This window comes from Vidua macroura, chromosome 1 (genome assembly GCF_024509145.1).
Source record: "Vidua macroura isolate BioBank_ID:100142 chromosome 1, ASM2450914v1, whole genome shotgun sequence".
NCBI classification, from domain to species: Eukaryota; Metazoa; Chordata; class Aves; order Passeriformes; family Viduidae; genus Vidua; species Vidua macroura.
Window position 1 is genome coordinate 152477898 of NC_071571.1, and position 15992 is coordinate 152493889.

General features: G+C 50.6%; 1 protein-coding gene across 1 annotated transcript; it reads right to left on the minus strand.

The window, feature by feature from the left end:
• Nucleotides 1-304: 304 nt before the first annotated feature.
• Nucleotides 305-6730, minus strand: LOC128815205 (lymphocyte antigen 6E). Its single transcript, XM_053991713.1, has 3 exons — nt 6599-6730; nt 2190-2309; nt 305-1081 (listed from the first exon to the last, which is right to left on the minus strand). Exons 1-3 carry the CDS (start codon nt 6648-6650, stop codon nt 873-875), a joined length of 381 nt encoding a protein of 126 aa, XP_053847688.1. The 5' UTR covers nt 6651-6730; the 3' UTR covers nt 305-872.
• Between the last annotated feature and the right edge of the window lie 9262 nt (nt 6731-15992).

The window sequence follows — 15992 nt, forward strand, 5'->3', positions numbered from 1 at the left end:
CTGCCAAGGTAATTGCTCCGTTAGAGTCGACTTGAGACCCCAAAACCTGGCGTTTATCACTAAGATGCACCTGGAAAAAGTCATTCCCAAGGGAGGTGGAACAAGCTGGCCCAGAGGTTTTTATCGGAAAGGACAGCAACAGGAAGGAGATGGATTTGCTGTTCACCACTGGGAAGGATGTGGAGATGAAGCACCCCAAAGCTGCTCAAGAGGGTGAGGGACCCTCATGCTGGGTACCAATATTGGGATTTTCCATAAAAGAGTTCCTAATCCCTGGAGCAAGGAAACACACACACGTCCCATCTCAGGTAACAACAGGAGCAAGTTTATTCAGGTCTGGCACTTACAGAACTTGAAAGGACAAGGTACACGGCATTGATTTTCCAGAAAAGTCAGCCCAGGATCAGAAGAAACGAGACTATTTTATAAAAAGAGACTGCAGCTGCGAGGGGCCAGGAATGTGTCTCCCTTTGGATCCTGCATTCCCGCTGCCTGTGCCACTCATGTGCTGGAGCAGACCTGGTGGTGCTTGGGGTGAATCTGTTCTCAGCGAGTCCCAGCCTGGTTTAACCAACCTTAGAAATTACGGGGGTGGGGGGGATTATTAATAGGTAGAAAAAGCAGAAACCCTTCCAAAATCATCCACCTTGGCGAAGGAGGAGCGAGAGTGCAGCGGGAGACGTCCACAGGAAGAGGAGGAGAACAGCTCGGCCAAACCGCCCAGGTCTCCAACGCTTGGAAGAGCAAAAAAAGTCTGGGAAACAATCACCTTGGAAGCCTGCTGAGAAGTAGAGGATCTCCTTGCAGGCAGCAACAGAGAAGATATTGGCTAACGAGACCCGTGGGAGGCGGCTCTTCCTCAGGCAGCCCCATCACTGGCGAGCCTGGAGGACGTAGATGAAGCTGATGAGAATTCCCAAGGCCAGGATCGCGTAGCTGGCTCGGACGCTGCTGGAACCGCTGATGTTGCAGAGGAAGGAGTCGCAGCAGTAAACGGAGGCGGCCGCTATTCCCAGGTTGATCCCGGCGCTGGGGCAGATGGGAGAGCATCCCTTCGAGATGGACTGGCCGGATTTGCCGCCTGGATTTGGGGTGGGGTGGAGAGGAAGGAAAAGAGGAGGCAGGTTTAGAATGGGGTTTTTTTTTGGTTTCTCATCGCCTGCTCTGCAAAGGAATTAGAGCGCTGGAAGAGCCGGGGTGGTGCAGGCAGCACAGGGAGGATAAAGTGCTCCGGAGAGGATGAAGTGGTTCTCAGAGACAGGAATCCCAGCCAGCCCATCTTATCAAGGATCACTTGTGAAAAGGTCACACAAACACCCGAGAGACTGCACAACACCCCAGAGACACCCCTTTGGATTGGTCAGTGTTCAGCCACAACGGCTCCCGTGAGGAATCCCAAAAATCCCTCTTGAGCTTCACTCTGGGGCTCCTCAAGGGAGACAGGGAGCACTGGGGAGACACTTGGGACCCAAGTCTGCATTTCCAGAGAGGCAGAGCCCACATTAAGAGGCAGGAAAGAGGAAACCATTAGCACTGGGCTACGAAGGAAAGTTTATAAAAGTTCCCAGTCTCTGTTTGTACACATCTGACCCACCCACACTGCAGACTCAGGCATGAAATTCCCCCTCCTGCTGCCAGGGAGAGCCAGGAATGGGCTCTGGTTCCTGCAAAGGCTCCAGGAGATCTGCCAGAGCATCCTGCCTCCCTCGGAGCAGCAGCTGGGAAGCAAAGAACCCCCCAAATCCCTCCAGGCACTCAGGAAGGAAACCCGCAACCCTCCCTTCCCGCCTCGTCCACAGAAAGCGAAGCAAAGGTGGGACTCAGGGACGAAGAACCCAAACACGAGGCAAAAAATCAGCAGGAACAGCAACCCTGGAGCTTCCCACACAGGGAGCCTGCAGCATCCTCCAAGCTTTCACTTATTCATCAGCAAACTCCCCGCCCCCAGCCTGAAATTCCCCCCGGACTCGCGGGCATCGGTGCAGGCACGTGGGCCTTAACGTGACTCCTCCTGGCAGCGCGTCCCTCCTCAGAATTCCCGTGGGATGGTCCGACACTCAGTTGCTAAGCAGAACTTTCCCTTTTTTTTTCCTCCCCCATTCCAGAAGAAGGCAAAGCCTCGCTGCGGCTCAGCAGGTGACCCGGGAGAGAAGCCAGGAGGGGCAGGAGGAGGTGCTGTCACCACTCACCGAGTCCCACTCCGACGTACGTCGTCACGCAGTGGTTTTCATTCTCTCCACACTTGACGGGCGTCAGGCAGGCCCAGTTGGAGGAGGCATCCGAGCAGGAAAAGCAGATGAGCGTGTGGGCTGCAAGAGAAAGGCAGACCTCATTTAGGGGCTGGTGGGAAGATGTCCTCACTTGGAGGTCCCCACCTCTGTCCCACGAGACATCTCGCATCTGCCCACGGCGACACTTTCTGTTTCAGTTTTATCAACCTGCAATATGGGATTTTTTTTTTCCCCAAAAAAAATCAGCTAAGCGAAGGGTTTAAGCCTCGGAGAGGCATTTCAAGCTCTTATCAACTAAATCTGATAGAACCACATCCTGGTACTTTCTGTTACCGCCCTGTTTGCACCAAGAATGTGTCCGAGCTACAGCTGCCAACTCTAAACCAAACTCTAGAGACGAATTTTTGAGGTTTGGGCTCGTTCAGCTCAGCCACCACAGACATGGTGTCCCCCTGACTGGGGCAGGGGGGTTAGAACTGAATGATTTTTAGGTCCCTTCCAAGCAAAAACATTCTGATTTTATGATTCTGTAACACTGATGGGAAATGCTCCAGGTGTGACCACGAGTTCAAACTTTCCATGACCCAGCTTTGGGCACCAAGATCAGGCCATGCTTGAGCTGGAGCATGTGGTGGAAATGATTTTTCAGCTGCAGAAAGCTCAAGACCTGCAAGACCAGCAGGTCCCCTAAAATTATAGAAATGTAGAATCATTTCATGAAAAGACCTCTAAGATCTTTGAATCTAACCATTAACCCAGCACTGCCAAATTCCACCACTAAACCAAGTCTTTAGGCAACACAGCTGCACAATTTTTTCAACACTTCCAGAGGCGGTGATTCTGCCACCATTTCAAAATTTGACCAGTGAAGAAATTTTTCCTCATTTCCAAACTAAACCTCCCCTGGAGCAACTTGAGGCCATTTAAGGCTTATCCTACAGCAGCAGGATGGAATAGCTGGCTCCCATCCCTCATCCCTCACAGAGAGGAATGATTGGAAAACAGCATTTGGGGTGGGAAATGGTTGTGGAGGCAGCCTGGACCAGAGACTCAGCAAGGCCACGGGCACTTTGATCTTTGCATTTTACATACAAGAGCATCACATCCACGCTGCAGTTGTTGACCTACATATGCCGACAGATCAGGTCTGTTCCCAATCTTCCACGGACTCGGGATTTTGGAGCTCCCAGGCAGCCCTACCACAAGGCACCACCTTTCCCTTTCTGTATTTATGGGATGCAAAACAGAACGGGGGCTGATTGAGGGTGGGAGGTGTGAGGCAGCCCCGTCCCTGCTCCCCTGCTCCCCTGCTCCCACCTCCTTCAGCCCCACCACAAATGGATTATCAAAAATCATGGAATGGTTTGGGTTGGAAGGCAGCTTCAGGATCATTCAGTTCCAACCCCCAGCCATGGACAGAGATGACTTCCACTATCCCAGGTTGCTCCAAGCCCTGTCCAACCTGGCTTTGGACACTTCCAGGGATGGGGCAGCCACAGCTTCTCTGGGAAACCTGCGCCAGGGCCTCCCCACCCTCACAGGGAAGAATTTCTTCCCAATATCCAACCTAAACCTACTCTCTTTCAGCTTGAAGCCATTCCTGCTTGTCCTATCCCTGTAAAAAAATCCTTCTCCAGCTTTCTTGTAGACCCCCTTGGAATATTTTCGTAAGGAAGTGAAGCAGGGGAAGCCCTGGGAGAGCTCTCTGAGGCAAAGCAGTCACTGACATGGATAGTTTGAAGAATTATTATTTGGACAAATATTGCTCAGCATCTGCCCCATTCCGCCATAGGACTGTTCTCCTCATTACAGTTTCTCTCAGGAAAATAAAAGGCTTCTACAAGAAAAAAATGAGAAAAAAAAAAAAAACAATTGCTCTCAGAGGAATGACTTTTGAGCAGCCACAGCGGAGCAAAGAAAACAAAATATAATCTCAGAGAAACAGATTAAAGTGGGTTAGTGGGAGATCCTGAATGTCACAGCAGAGCAGCCAAATCTCTGCTTTGGAGTGGAAGCCAAGACCACAATCCCCCCAAGCAGGAATTTCCTGGACTGGCTCACGCCTCCTACAAGGATCCTTACTCTGGACACGGTCCCTACAACAAACCCGGGTTACCTGAGCACACCAACGCAGCCACCACAACCCGGGATTAAAGGGCCAGCAGCTGAGTCAAAACCTCCCGGAGAGATTCCCCAGTGGATCTCTGCGTTTAGGAGGATGGGACCAGCCACTGAGTCACTGGGCTGGCCACAACTCCATGTGGGACCTCGGAGTGAAGCCCAGTTCAGTTCTCAGGTGACCTGTCCCAAACTCTTTACCTCACAACCACCCCGAGGAGGCGAATTGACTCATCCCAGGAATCTTCAGCAATCAGGAATGAAGTGGATTACAGGCTTCCTGTGGGCATTCTGACAGATGTCCCCACATGCATCTGCTCACTGCACTGAAGGCATGAGTGGTGCAATGCTGTTCATTAAAGGCTCCGGGAACAAACACACCAGAAATCTTTGGACATGACATAAAAGTGCTGTTGGGCATGAAATTCTCTGCCACGTGACTCAATCCCTGCTCCTGCCACTGCATCTCCTACCTGTCCCCACGTTTTCATTGTCACACCTACCCATTACCCCTTGTCTTAACAGAAAAAAAAAAAAAATCCTTCCAGGAGAGAGAGAGTTTAAGGAAATATTCAGCCACTTTCTGCCCCCCCAAAAAACACACCCACTGCAGAGTTATGAGAGCACAAACAGGCTGAGTGGTTTAGACAAAAGGCACAAGAGGGGTGGCAGAATTAATTTCATGCAGCTGTAGACGGAGCAAAGAGTTGGAGCTCAAGGTTACAAGAAAAGAAAAAAGAGGGGGAAAAAAAATCACAAGACAGAACAATGCAAAAGAGAAGCCTTGTTTTCAACAGTGGAAGAATTCATGTTTATTTGTTTGCTGCTTGGCTTCTCGGAGGAACAAAGAGCTCCCAAAACAGAACAGGGCATTTGGGGGAATTCCTGCAGATAAGGGGTTGAATCATTCTTGCAAAGACAGGGGTAAAAAAAAAGGCCTTTAAAAGCCCACTTTAGAGTTCGTTAGCACCAGGAAAATGCTGTTGCTTTGGCAGCTTTTCCATTCAGCCCCGATGTTGCTTTTCCATTCTCTTAGGCAAAATCCTTATCAAGATCCAGAGGCAAGATCTCCGAGCAGGAGGTAAAGCTCTTCCGTGAAATCCCTCTCAGGATATGCTGGAAGTGTTTGGGGATGAAATCACCTGCAGCAAACCCTTTTGCCCGGATAAAAACTTACTTTTAAAGCTGAAGGGGTTGTGCTTTTTTTTGGGGGGGGGGATGAAACCCTTAATTGCTTTGGCCTTGCCCGCTGGAACTGAGCACAAGCCAGCTGGGCTCTGCCCGAGACCCAACGCTTCTTCAATCGCCAGTTGCTTCCCGGATCCCACTGGGAGGGGGAATTGGAAAGGGCAGCAAACAGCCAGTTTCCATCTCAGCGGTGCCCTCAGAAAAGAAGAAGGGACCCTGTTTGCTGAGCAGGGGCTGGGAGAGCTCAGAACTCTCCCGTTTGGCTCTTTGTTTGGCTTCTCCAAGCAGCGACGTAGAGGAACAATACGTGGTTTCCACGGCCCCAAGGAGTTTGGACAGTGAGGAACGGAGTCGATGGGGAAGGAGGGGATGGCAGGCCCTGCGACTTGGGCAACTTGGCAGTTTAACACACAGCAACAGGAACCGCGTTCTCCCCAGGCTCGGCGGCAGCCCCAGGATGCGCCCCACAGGGCATTGTCCCTTAGGGGTCATCGCGCTCCGCAGGCGGCCCCGAAGGATGCTCGGAGAGGGCAGCAGGAGCCTGAATCACGAGTGGCTCTGCCCTGACTTTGCTCCATCAGCCATTGCCGGGGCTGGGCTGCCTCCCCCCTCCACCCCCCTTCCTCTCGGCTGCATCTCAGCCCATCCCAGCGCCGTTATCCCGGCTGGCTGCGCCGAAAAAGGGGAGCGGAGCCGGCCCTGCTCTTTGTTCGAGCCGCAACTGGGAAAAGCTCCAGGATATCCACCCGCACAGCCGGGGATGCTCACCTATTCATACAGGCGGGGCAGCCCTGAAGTTCCTGCTTCAGGAGGGACATTGCTGCGAGGCACGTCTTGGAAAGACACCCCCACATCCCGCTCCGAAACATAACGCGGCTCAGCGCTGTGCCCCCAACCCCTTTTCAACCCTTATATCCCTTACAAACCTCCAACTTCCACAGCCTACCCTGCCACACGCATCACTCCCCCAACCCCCAATTTGCTCTCTAACGCAGGGCTGGCGAGGGACCGGGGGACCTGCGGGGCAGGCGATGGTGGCGGGGGGCATCCCCTTCCCTTACCTCTCTCCACGCACAGCACCGCGGCCAGCACAGCGAGCAGGAGCGCCTTCATGGTGCGGACGATATGGCCAGAGAGATGCGCAGGGCGGCTGGAGGAGCTCAGGGCTGGCGGCAGGGCCGGGCGCCGGGGGTGGGGAAAGGGCGGCGGCTCCGCCCCGCGGGCCGGGCCCGGCCCCCGCGCCGCCTCCCCCCTCCGCCTCCCCGGCCACGCCTGGTTTCGTTTCCCCGCTCGGGAGAACCGGGGCCGGGAAAGGGGCGCTGGGAAGAGCGTGTCGGTGTAGCAGCGGTTGGCCTAGGGGGAACAGAGCCAGCTTTCCCCTAGCCGTGCCCCAATAGGCTTTTTCCAGCCCCCTCTCAGATCCCCTCTGTTTCCGCGAAGGAGGAGATAGGAGTAGGGGGCTGCCTCTATGCTGGACCCCACTCATCCAAGTTCAGTCCTTCCAACTCAGCTTATTCTGGGATTTCGTGATTCTCTGACTCCCTCTACCCACAGCACCTGCCTCCCTTCCCTCCTCCGTGCATCTCCTCTCGCAAATCCTCTGAGCACACACACATCGTCCTCCACACATTCCAAACCACCCTGTACTCACACGTTCCCTGTATCCAGGGCTCTCTGCATGGATCTCCTGCAGGCGAGACTCCCCCTGCATTCAACACCCCCTCTTCAGGTCTGAACCCTCTGCACGCACAGCCCCCATTCACGATCCAAGCACATAAGGAACCAATTCCCCCATCTGTTGAACAGAGCCTAAATTGGATTAGACATACAGGATTGGGAAGCTTGAAGAGCCCAGCAGCTGGGGTGGCATGGGACAGCCTGGGCTGTTTGGCAGGGTGAGTCTTCAGACTGTAAGTAAGTCCCCTGATGTTGGAGTGTCCCAAATTCAGTAGGTCCCATGGAAATAACTAAATCCTCTAGGAAATGAGCAGCAGGAGGGGCAGTGGGGGAGGGCCCCTGTGAAACTGGCTGTCAAGAAAGCCTGGGAATAGAGGATAAGGCTGGTGAGCCAGCAGGAAACAAGCAGGCTTGACAAACTCTGTGCCACAGATGGGTTTGATTCTGCAGAGTCAGCATTTCTTGGCGAATGCATCTGTCAGGAGAAATTCCGGCTCCTGTCTTGTTGGAGGCATTCAGAGCACTCTGCTTGGGAAGCAAACACATGCCTGCAAACCCCTGCTTCCCTTTTCTTTCCTGTGGCTCAGTTTTATTTGTCATTGCCAAGTATTCTAGCAGGAACTGACTTCCGAGCAGTTTCTGTGGTCTCATATCTTCCACTGGAACAGACGGCTGGGACAAACCAAATACTAAAAAAAATGGGAAGTTTCAGCTTTGTGGTAACTTGAGAAAATGTAATTCAGACACATTTACAAAACCCCTGTTTTATACAGGCTGAGGAAGTAGATTTTGGTTGGATACTGGGAAGGAATTCTTCCCTATGAGGGTGGTGAGGCCCTGGCAGAGGCTGTCGAGAGAAGCTGTAGCTGCCCCATCCCTGGAACTGTTCCAGGCCAGGTTGGATGGGGCTTGGAGCACCCTGGGATAGTGGAAGGTGTCCCTGCCCATGGCAGGAGGCTGGAACTGGACGATCTTTAAGATCTTTTCCAACACAGATTTGGGATTTTATGTTACACTCTCCTCATCCCCAAGATCTACAGCTTCCAGGATTTCTCCCACACTTAAATTTGACATTATCAGCCATATTTTTTTTTTTTTCCTGGAGAGGGTCTGCCTGCTGATAAGAAGGAACAGGGAGGACCTAAGAGTAACAGAGGTCACAACCTAGCACGGGATCTGGAGTCATCCTGATACTGCTGGAATGGCTGGGCGGGGACAGCACTAATGACAGGATGCTGCAAAAGGAAGAGGTGACCAGAGCCACCAGGGACCAGTTTTCTGTGTTGGGAATCACACCAGGTAAGGATGGAAGCCCTTCTGAGAACTCGATGATCCTTTTGGGTCCCTTCCAACTCGGGATATTTTATATCCCATGGCCTAAGCTCATCTCCCACCTCCCCCCGCCAAGGTTGTTGTGTGGGACAGACTGCAGAGCTCAGCACAGCAACTCTGCTGGAAGAGATTTCTGTTCTAGTCCAACCCACAAAACACTGCCCCAAGTGCTCCAGCCTCTTCTTGCAAGTTTTGAGGTCACTGGAGGACTTTATTGAACCACTGGCTTAATATTGTTATTGCAAGGCCAAAAAATATTTCTTCACAAAAAGAAGGGTGAAGCAAGAGAGGCAGCAGGGGTAGAGTCCAGCACCAGGAATGTGGCCTGTGCTGGGGAAAGGTGGAGACAGCTACAAAAACACACTTGAGGGTGAAGGAGATAAGGAAGTGGCTGGATCAGAGGACAAACTGTTGCTGGGGTAAATACTTCATGGCTGTGGCACACTGGGGAGGAATGTGTACAGTTAAAATCAGGAAATGATGAGTGGGACAGGTCCCTTGATGGGTCAGGGCAGCAGGGATGGTGCAGAAATTAAACCTAGACTAACCAGGCCAGCAAGGGTTTGATGTTGAACAGGCACTAGACCAGTTAAAGCTTGTAACTGGGGGTCAGTAAAAGCTTGCTCAGCTTCTGTGGAGCCAGGTGGGACGGGGAGAGGTTCCTTCCCCACCACGCTTCTGTTTCAGGGTTTGTGTGAGACTTCCTGGGCCTGGCTGTGCACGTGAGGCACCAAAACCCCGGAGGAATTTGCAAATGAGACGTTTCCCCTGTTAGTGGAGCAGAACTGCTCAAACAGCTTTCCTCCGATGACCCAGGAAGGGGACAGAGCCCTTTTTATTTTCAGTAATTGCATCATGCTCTGGAGCTGGGAATTGCTCTTCCAGAGAGGGTTGGAACTGCTCTGTGGCAGAGTCCTGTCTCACCTGCCGAAACGTGGAGAATCAGTTTGGCAGAGGACTGGGAGGACATGAGGGAGCGGGAACCCAGCATCTCCATCCTTGCTGCTTCCTCTCATCCCCAGAATTCTCTTTGTCCAGAGCACTTTGCTGCAACATAATCTGGGCATGAAGGTCCCAGCACCCTTGCTCAGGTGCTGGCACAGCCCCAGACACTCCACGGAATGCTGGAGCTGGAATTCCATCCCTGGAATTCCTGCTCCCACCGCCCTGCTGCTCCGGGCTGAATGAGAGGCCCCATTCCATATCCCAGCCCCTCCTCCTCATCCCACCCTGGGTTTTCCTCCTCCTGAAGTCCCTCCTGATCTCTTTGGATCAAATTTGTCCAGGACACCCTCAGGATCGTATCTGGAGCATCCAAGGATGCTCTGGACATAGGTTTGCCATGGGCAAACCAAGCTGCAGGTTATCCTTTGCTGTCGACGGTGCCAAACAGGTCATTGTCCTCTACCACCTCTGCTGCATCCTCTGGGGAAAAACCTGGGATTTTTCTCAGGAAGCTACTGAGATTCCTAAAAAATCCTGAAATAAGGGTGCCCAACCAGGTCTTTGGACCACGCCATTTATTATATTTTTTATAGATAAAGGAATAAAACCTTCATCTGCCCCCTCCAACCACAACCTGCTGTCAGGTTGATGAACTTTCACTTCTGGCTGACATCCACATTTCCTTTTCCCTTCTCTCCCTGAGCCTAAGGTGAAAGTGGATTGCTGTCTGGTGATGCTCAGCTGGTGTTGGAATTCTCACACTTCCTCCTTCCGAAGTCTGCGTGACTCACCCTCAGCCGTGCTTGTTTTAGGCTTTTGACAGGAAAACAACCGTGACTCTTCAAAGAAGAGCTTGTTTCTCAGGCAAAAACTTGAATTTCCCTGAGCAGTCTCAGCAGGGCCCTCCTCAGACTGGGCCCATGGCTCCAGGAACCCCCGTTAAACTCAAGCCTAACCCTTTAGGCCCTGCAAGTGTCCCTGTCTCCGGCCACGTCCTGGATGACCTTGGCCGTGTGCTGGGGTTTGTCTCCATCTGCTTCTGGCCTCAGGTTGTGACTTTTAGGTTTGGAAATGCTGATCCTTTTGCTCTTCCAACTCAAGATGTTTCATTATTCTCTTCTCCAACACTGATCCTTAACTATATAGTGTCTGTCCCTGTCTCCAGGCCTAATTCCATCTCCTGGGCAAACTCTGGACTCATTTTATAGCTTTTTTTTTCCCAATCCTGGCTTTTTTTTTTTTTTTTTTTTTTTTGTGCTATCAGAGGTTCTGGACCACCCGCAAAATTTCCTGGGCACCTCCTCTCCCTGGAGCCTCATCTCCAGGTTTTTTGGGGGGAGGGAAGAGGCTTTTCAGTCCTTTCCCTTATTCCTTTCACCAAAAAATGCGCTTTTCTACAGACAAGGAATTCACCAGGCTCCAAGCAGGCAGCACAAAAATATGCTGAAGCTGTAGGCAAGGTGATAGACTTATGGAGGTTTGTAGTGGAAATGTTAAAATTGGTGTAAAAAATAGGAATGGGAATATTCCCGGGTGTGGAAAAACCAGAAGAACCAGCAGAGCAAAGGGTAAAAGGAAAGGCATTTGCTGAGTGCTGTGGAGCACTGTGCCTGTGTTCATTCAAAAGTACAGAAAGAACAAGCTGACCTTGGATAGGAAACTCCAGAGGACTAAGAGCAAGGTGGGAGCCATAAAACGCCCAGATAAAGTAAACAAAAGGGCCGGGATATTCAGGAATTTCATCTAAAAGAGGAAAAACGAAAGAGAAAGTGAGCAAAGGCAGCATCCTCTCACCAAAAGCTGTAAAAAACAAGTTCAAAATTGGGGTTTTTTTTGCTCTGCCTTTCACCTTTTACCTTCAACTTGTGCTCAACCTTAAAGGCACGAGGGGAGTTGCGGGGCTTTCATCTTTTTTGGCTGCTGGTGGCACAGAAGTGACACGGGCCAGATGATCTGGGCACGCCCGCACTGGTGCTTGTGATCCAATGAAATCCACAAGGAAGAGTGTGAAAGGCAAAATCCACTTTCTCCAAGATTTTTATACTATCAAGTGTAAAATCTCTCTTCTCCCCGAAGATCTCGTGGGGAGTTTTGTTCCTCCAGTTTCCTGTGACTGCAGGAGGGAGTTTCTCATTCCCAGGAGCCGTGTCTGCTCGTTATCTAATTGCTGATTAACATCTAATTCTGCATCCTGGAGCTGCAGGCAGGTCCCAGGTGAGCTGTTGTGAGCACTGGGCACAGAGCCAGGGCCTGCTCCTGCCTCTCCTGGACCAAGGAAAATTGTACCCCTGGCACCCCCAATTCTTTGTGTGGAATTTAAGGACTTGCCTGATAAGGAATCAGCTGGAAAATAGTAAAACCATCATTCCTGTGCAGAGCTCTCTCCACCTTCTGCCTCAGCACTGCTTTAATGTTGACTGAAATCCTGGAACCCCTGGAGCCAAACATCATTTGGAGCGAAAATCCCTACATGGAAGTTCTTTCCACATCACCGAAAGAGCTTTGGGTCACTTTTGCTGTTCAGTCTTTGTCTTGGAGCAACCTGATCTCGTGGAAGGTGTCCCTGCCCATGGCCAGAGTGGTTGGAATGAGATCTTTTAGGTGCCTTCCCACCCAAAGCATTCCATGATTCTGTGACAAAGCAAAGCCCAACCCCGAGCACCCCAATTCTGCTCTGGTGGAGGGAACGAGCTCCACGTGGGAATGACAGAAAGGTGACAGAGAGGGGCAGGAATGGGAATGACCAGGAATGAGTTCATTCAGCCCCAGTGGAGGCACGAAGGAGACGCTGAGACCGAAGTTTTTCCATGCTTTGATGAATCCTAATTATGGTACTAAAGCTGCTGCTTCTGGAGGCAGTTTTCCAGCTCTTCACCCTACTTTAGATGCCAGGAATTCCTTCTGATCCTATCTAAAATCCTCTTTGCTGCTGCGTCAACCCCAACACAAAAAGTGGGAAGAACAAAGCAGACGGAGCCTTCCATGTGGAGGATCTGGAAGGTTCTCATCCCGTCACACACCAGTTCACACTTCCCAGTACAATGTGTAAGAGTTTTCCATGGAGTGCAGAATTCCAGCAAGGCTTTGTTTCACATTTTTTCCCAAAGTTTGACATGTGTTACACTTGTGATCCAGCACACCTTCTTTTCCTGCCAGATTGCTGCAAGGGAGATTCCCTCATCCCATATTTGTGCCACATTAACTGGAGAGCTTTTGTGCTTGTCCTTCCTAAATTACACCCTCTTTTCTCAACCTACCACTTAAATTTACTGGAATCACCCAGAATTCTCCTGTTTGCAGATTCTCTCAGCTCGTCACCCGTGAGCTCGGTGAATTTATTGTCTAATACATCATCCAAACCAGCAATTAAAACTTTGCATCATCGCAGAGCCAAGAGGAGCCTTTTAATGGATCGTTCCAGCCTGACAGCAAATTGTTGGCTGTGATTTGCTCATGATTTCAGCCCCACTGGGTTTCCTTGGTTTTGCTTCTGAGCCCATCACGTGACGCCGTGCCAAAAGCTTTATTAAGGCTGAGCTGTGTGACAGGTACCACTTTTACCCTCACAGATTTTTGTTATCTTGTCACAGGGAGGGATATCACCCACCTGTCACAAAATCCTTGCTGATCATCCCTCCCTCCTTGATAGCCCCTACACCGTTAATTGATGATCTGTTTCAGAGCTTTCTTCCCACTCTGGGTTGGCTGCTCTTTGTGTCCCTAGAGAGTACCCTATGACCTTTATAATAATGGGTTATTTCCACATTTCTTCATGGAAAGGCTTTGGATGTGGCAATCAGTGCTCTGGTCTGGTTGACAAGGTGAGGATTGGTCACAGGTTGGACTCAATGATCTTGGAGGTCTTTTCCAACCTTAATGAGTCTGTGATTTGTTGTTGCCCAGTCTCCCAAAACACCCAGATTTTCCTGTTGCAAAGGAACAGGAGCAGGAGAAACAGGCTGGGTTTGGTAGCTGTGATGGATTTCTTTTCCCAATTTTCCTGGACACCCCTTTGGCTGACAACCCTCACTGATTTGCATATTTATGTAGAAAACACTAATTTTATTCACTTTTGATGTGTTAATTAGTTCATCTCATTAATGTCTGTGACAGCAAAGTGGTTCTTGCTGTTGTGTTTGATGTGGTTGTGTCTCCACACCTGTTTTCCCTCTTACTCCACACGTGGAAGCACAAACACAACTCCTGACTCTGCAAGTACAGCTCAAAGCTGTGGGATTGGAAAAACAAATCCTACACTGAGGCTCCAAGAATCGCCTGGAATTCTTCTCCCAGACAGCTCAGGCTGGAGAGCACCAGCACCCAAACCTCACACTGGAAAAGGGAAATGGGACTGATTCAATCCATGGGGAAAAAAAGGAGATTTAGGCTTTGCCTAAAGCTGAGCCACAGAAGCCTTGATCTTCTACCTGCACCTTCCTCCAGCCCAGGGAAGGGAGGAACCAGTATGGAAAAGGATCTGTGACCTCATAATCAGCCCATTCCTCACCTCCAATCAAGAAGAAGAGTTTTAAATTGTCCCTCTTCCTTCTTTATTTGAAAGAGTTCCAGCAGTTTTCCACTCAGAGGATCAGCGCTGACAAAGTCCATCCAGAATTCCCAGATTTACTTTTCCATGACCTTCAGCTCCCACAACCAGGAGCTTTCAGTCCAGGAACTAGGTGGGTGGAAAAGACAACGAGTAAATCCTGTTAAACACAATCCCTTCACCTCCAAAGAATCAGTCAGGATAATCCTGGCTACTTCAGCTGCTTTGGCATCCAGAAATTTCAGGAAGAGAAAGGGTTCCTCTAAAATTGTAGACAGTTTTAGGAAACCCACTCTCATTTGACCTTCTGGCAGCACTTAAACTGCTGTGGTGAAAAGCGGGGGAAAGGTGGGAGTAAGGGTCTGCAAAAGATCAGGATAAAGTTTGTTCTCCCTCCTGAACTGTGTCCATCCTGGTTCCCCACACCCTCACTGGACTTATCTCTACCTTCCACGTGTTCCTTCCCCTCCATATGGTCTCTCCACCAAGATTTTGCTTTCTTATGTCCAGCAAAACTGGTTGAGATATAAATTGCTCCTTCTACTTCCTCGTTCTCCTGCCAATATGACAGGTGGGAAAACAGTAACAGCTTTGGCCTGGAGCCCAAATTTCTTGGAGTTTTTTGAAAGCACCTGAGGTCCTGCAGGGGAAAACTGTACAGGGTATGAGGACATGCTCCTGGCGGACTTGCTCCTGGAATTGGGATGCAGCACAGCCTCCACAGCCCTACCAGTGCCTGCCCTGAGCAGCCGGACATCTCTTCCTTCTTTTTATTCTTCCCCTTCTCCATCCTACTTTTCCTTCCCTTTTCAGGTTGTGTTTGGTGAGAGAAAATTAACAGCAGGTTCTGCTGTTGATTTGGGCTTTTGACAGCTGTCATCTCCAGCCACAGCTCAGTGTGCTCTTGTCCCTGCCCACCACCTCCTTCATTTCCTTCATTTCCCCTCCATCCATTAAACAAAATATTTTAAACCAGTCACCAGATCCAGAGCTCACAGCACAAAACATGAAGTTCATGTGGAATCTTTCATCCTCCTGGAAAACCAGTGGCTCTGAAATCCAGGCTCCGTGAAATGCCTCAAAAATCCACATGTGCAACCAAAACCTGGCAGAGTTCCAGGGGAGTGCTTCAGAGAAAGCAAAGATCTTGTTTAACCATCAAACACAACAAAAAAACCGACACCCTTCAATTGTTTGGACCAGCTCTGGTTTCTCCCAGGACACAGCTGAGCTAGGGATGCTGCCAGCTTTTCCTTTTCTCTCTCTCTCTTTTTTTTTTTTTTTTTTTTTTTTTTTTCTCTGTGTTTTCCAGGAATGGGAGCTTGCAGCTGGGGCTGTGACCCAAGAAGCTCTGAGCTGTTTGTGTGAGTCCCTGGCTGGCTGCCCTTCTTCTCCTCTGTGACACCCCCCAGGCCTCCTACAGAGCTTTTCTGTCTCCCCTCAGCTGCAGCTCCTGCAGGGAGAGGAGGGAGCAGAGAGCGTGGAGGGCAAAACCAAACAAAGCTCAACACAATCGATGGTTTCTCTGCCAGGAACGTGGGTCTGTGGAAAGCCTCTCTCAACCTCTGAATGACAGGGATTGGTGACAGCTGTGTGAGGTTGTTTTGGCCCTGGGAAAAAAGAGGGCAATAGATACGGGGGTGTCTTTTCCAGCTGGATGAGATCCATGAGGAGGCAGTGTGAGAGCAACTCCCAGCTCAGCGGGCTGCCCCCAATTCTTTCCCTTCTCCCTCCCACCTTCCCACTGCCTTTCCTCTCTCAGCCACATATTTCCCTCTCTGCCTTTCCCTCTTTTCTCTGATGAGAGAAGCTCATTTCAAAACGGGAATGGGAGGAAAGACCCTGAGGAGCCAGAAATTGCTCCCCACCGAGGCTGGAGAAACGTCCACAACACTGCCACAAATCAGCTTTACTTCCACCTGCTTGTTTGTAAACAGATGTTTGATAACCAGACT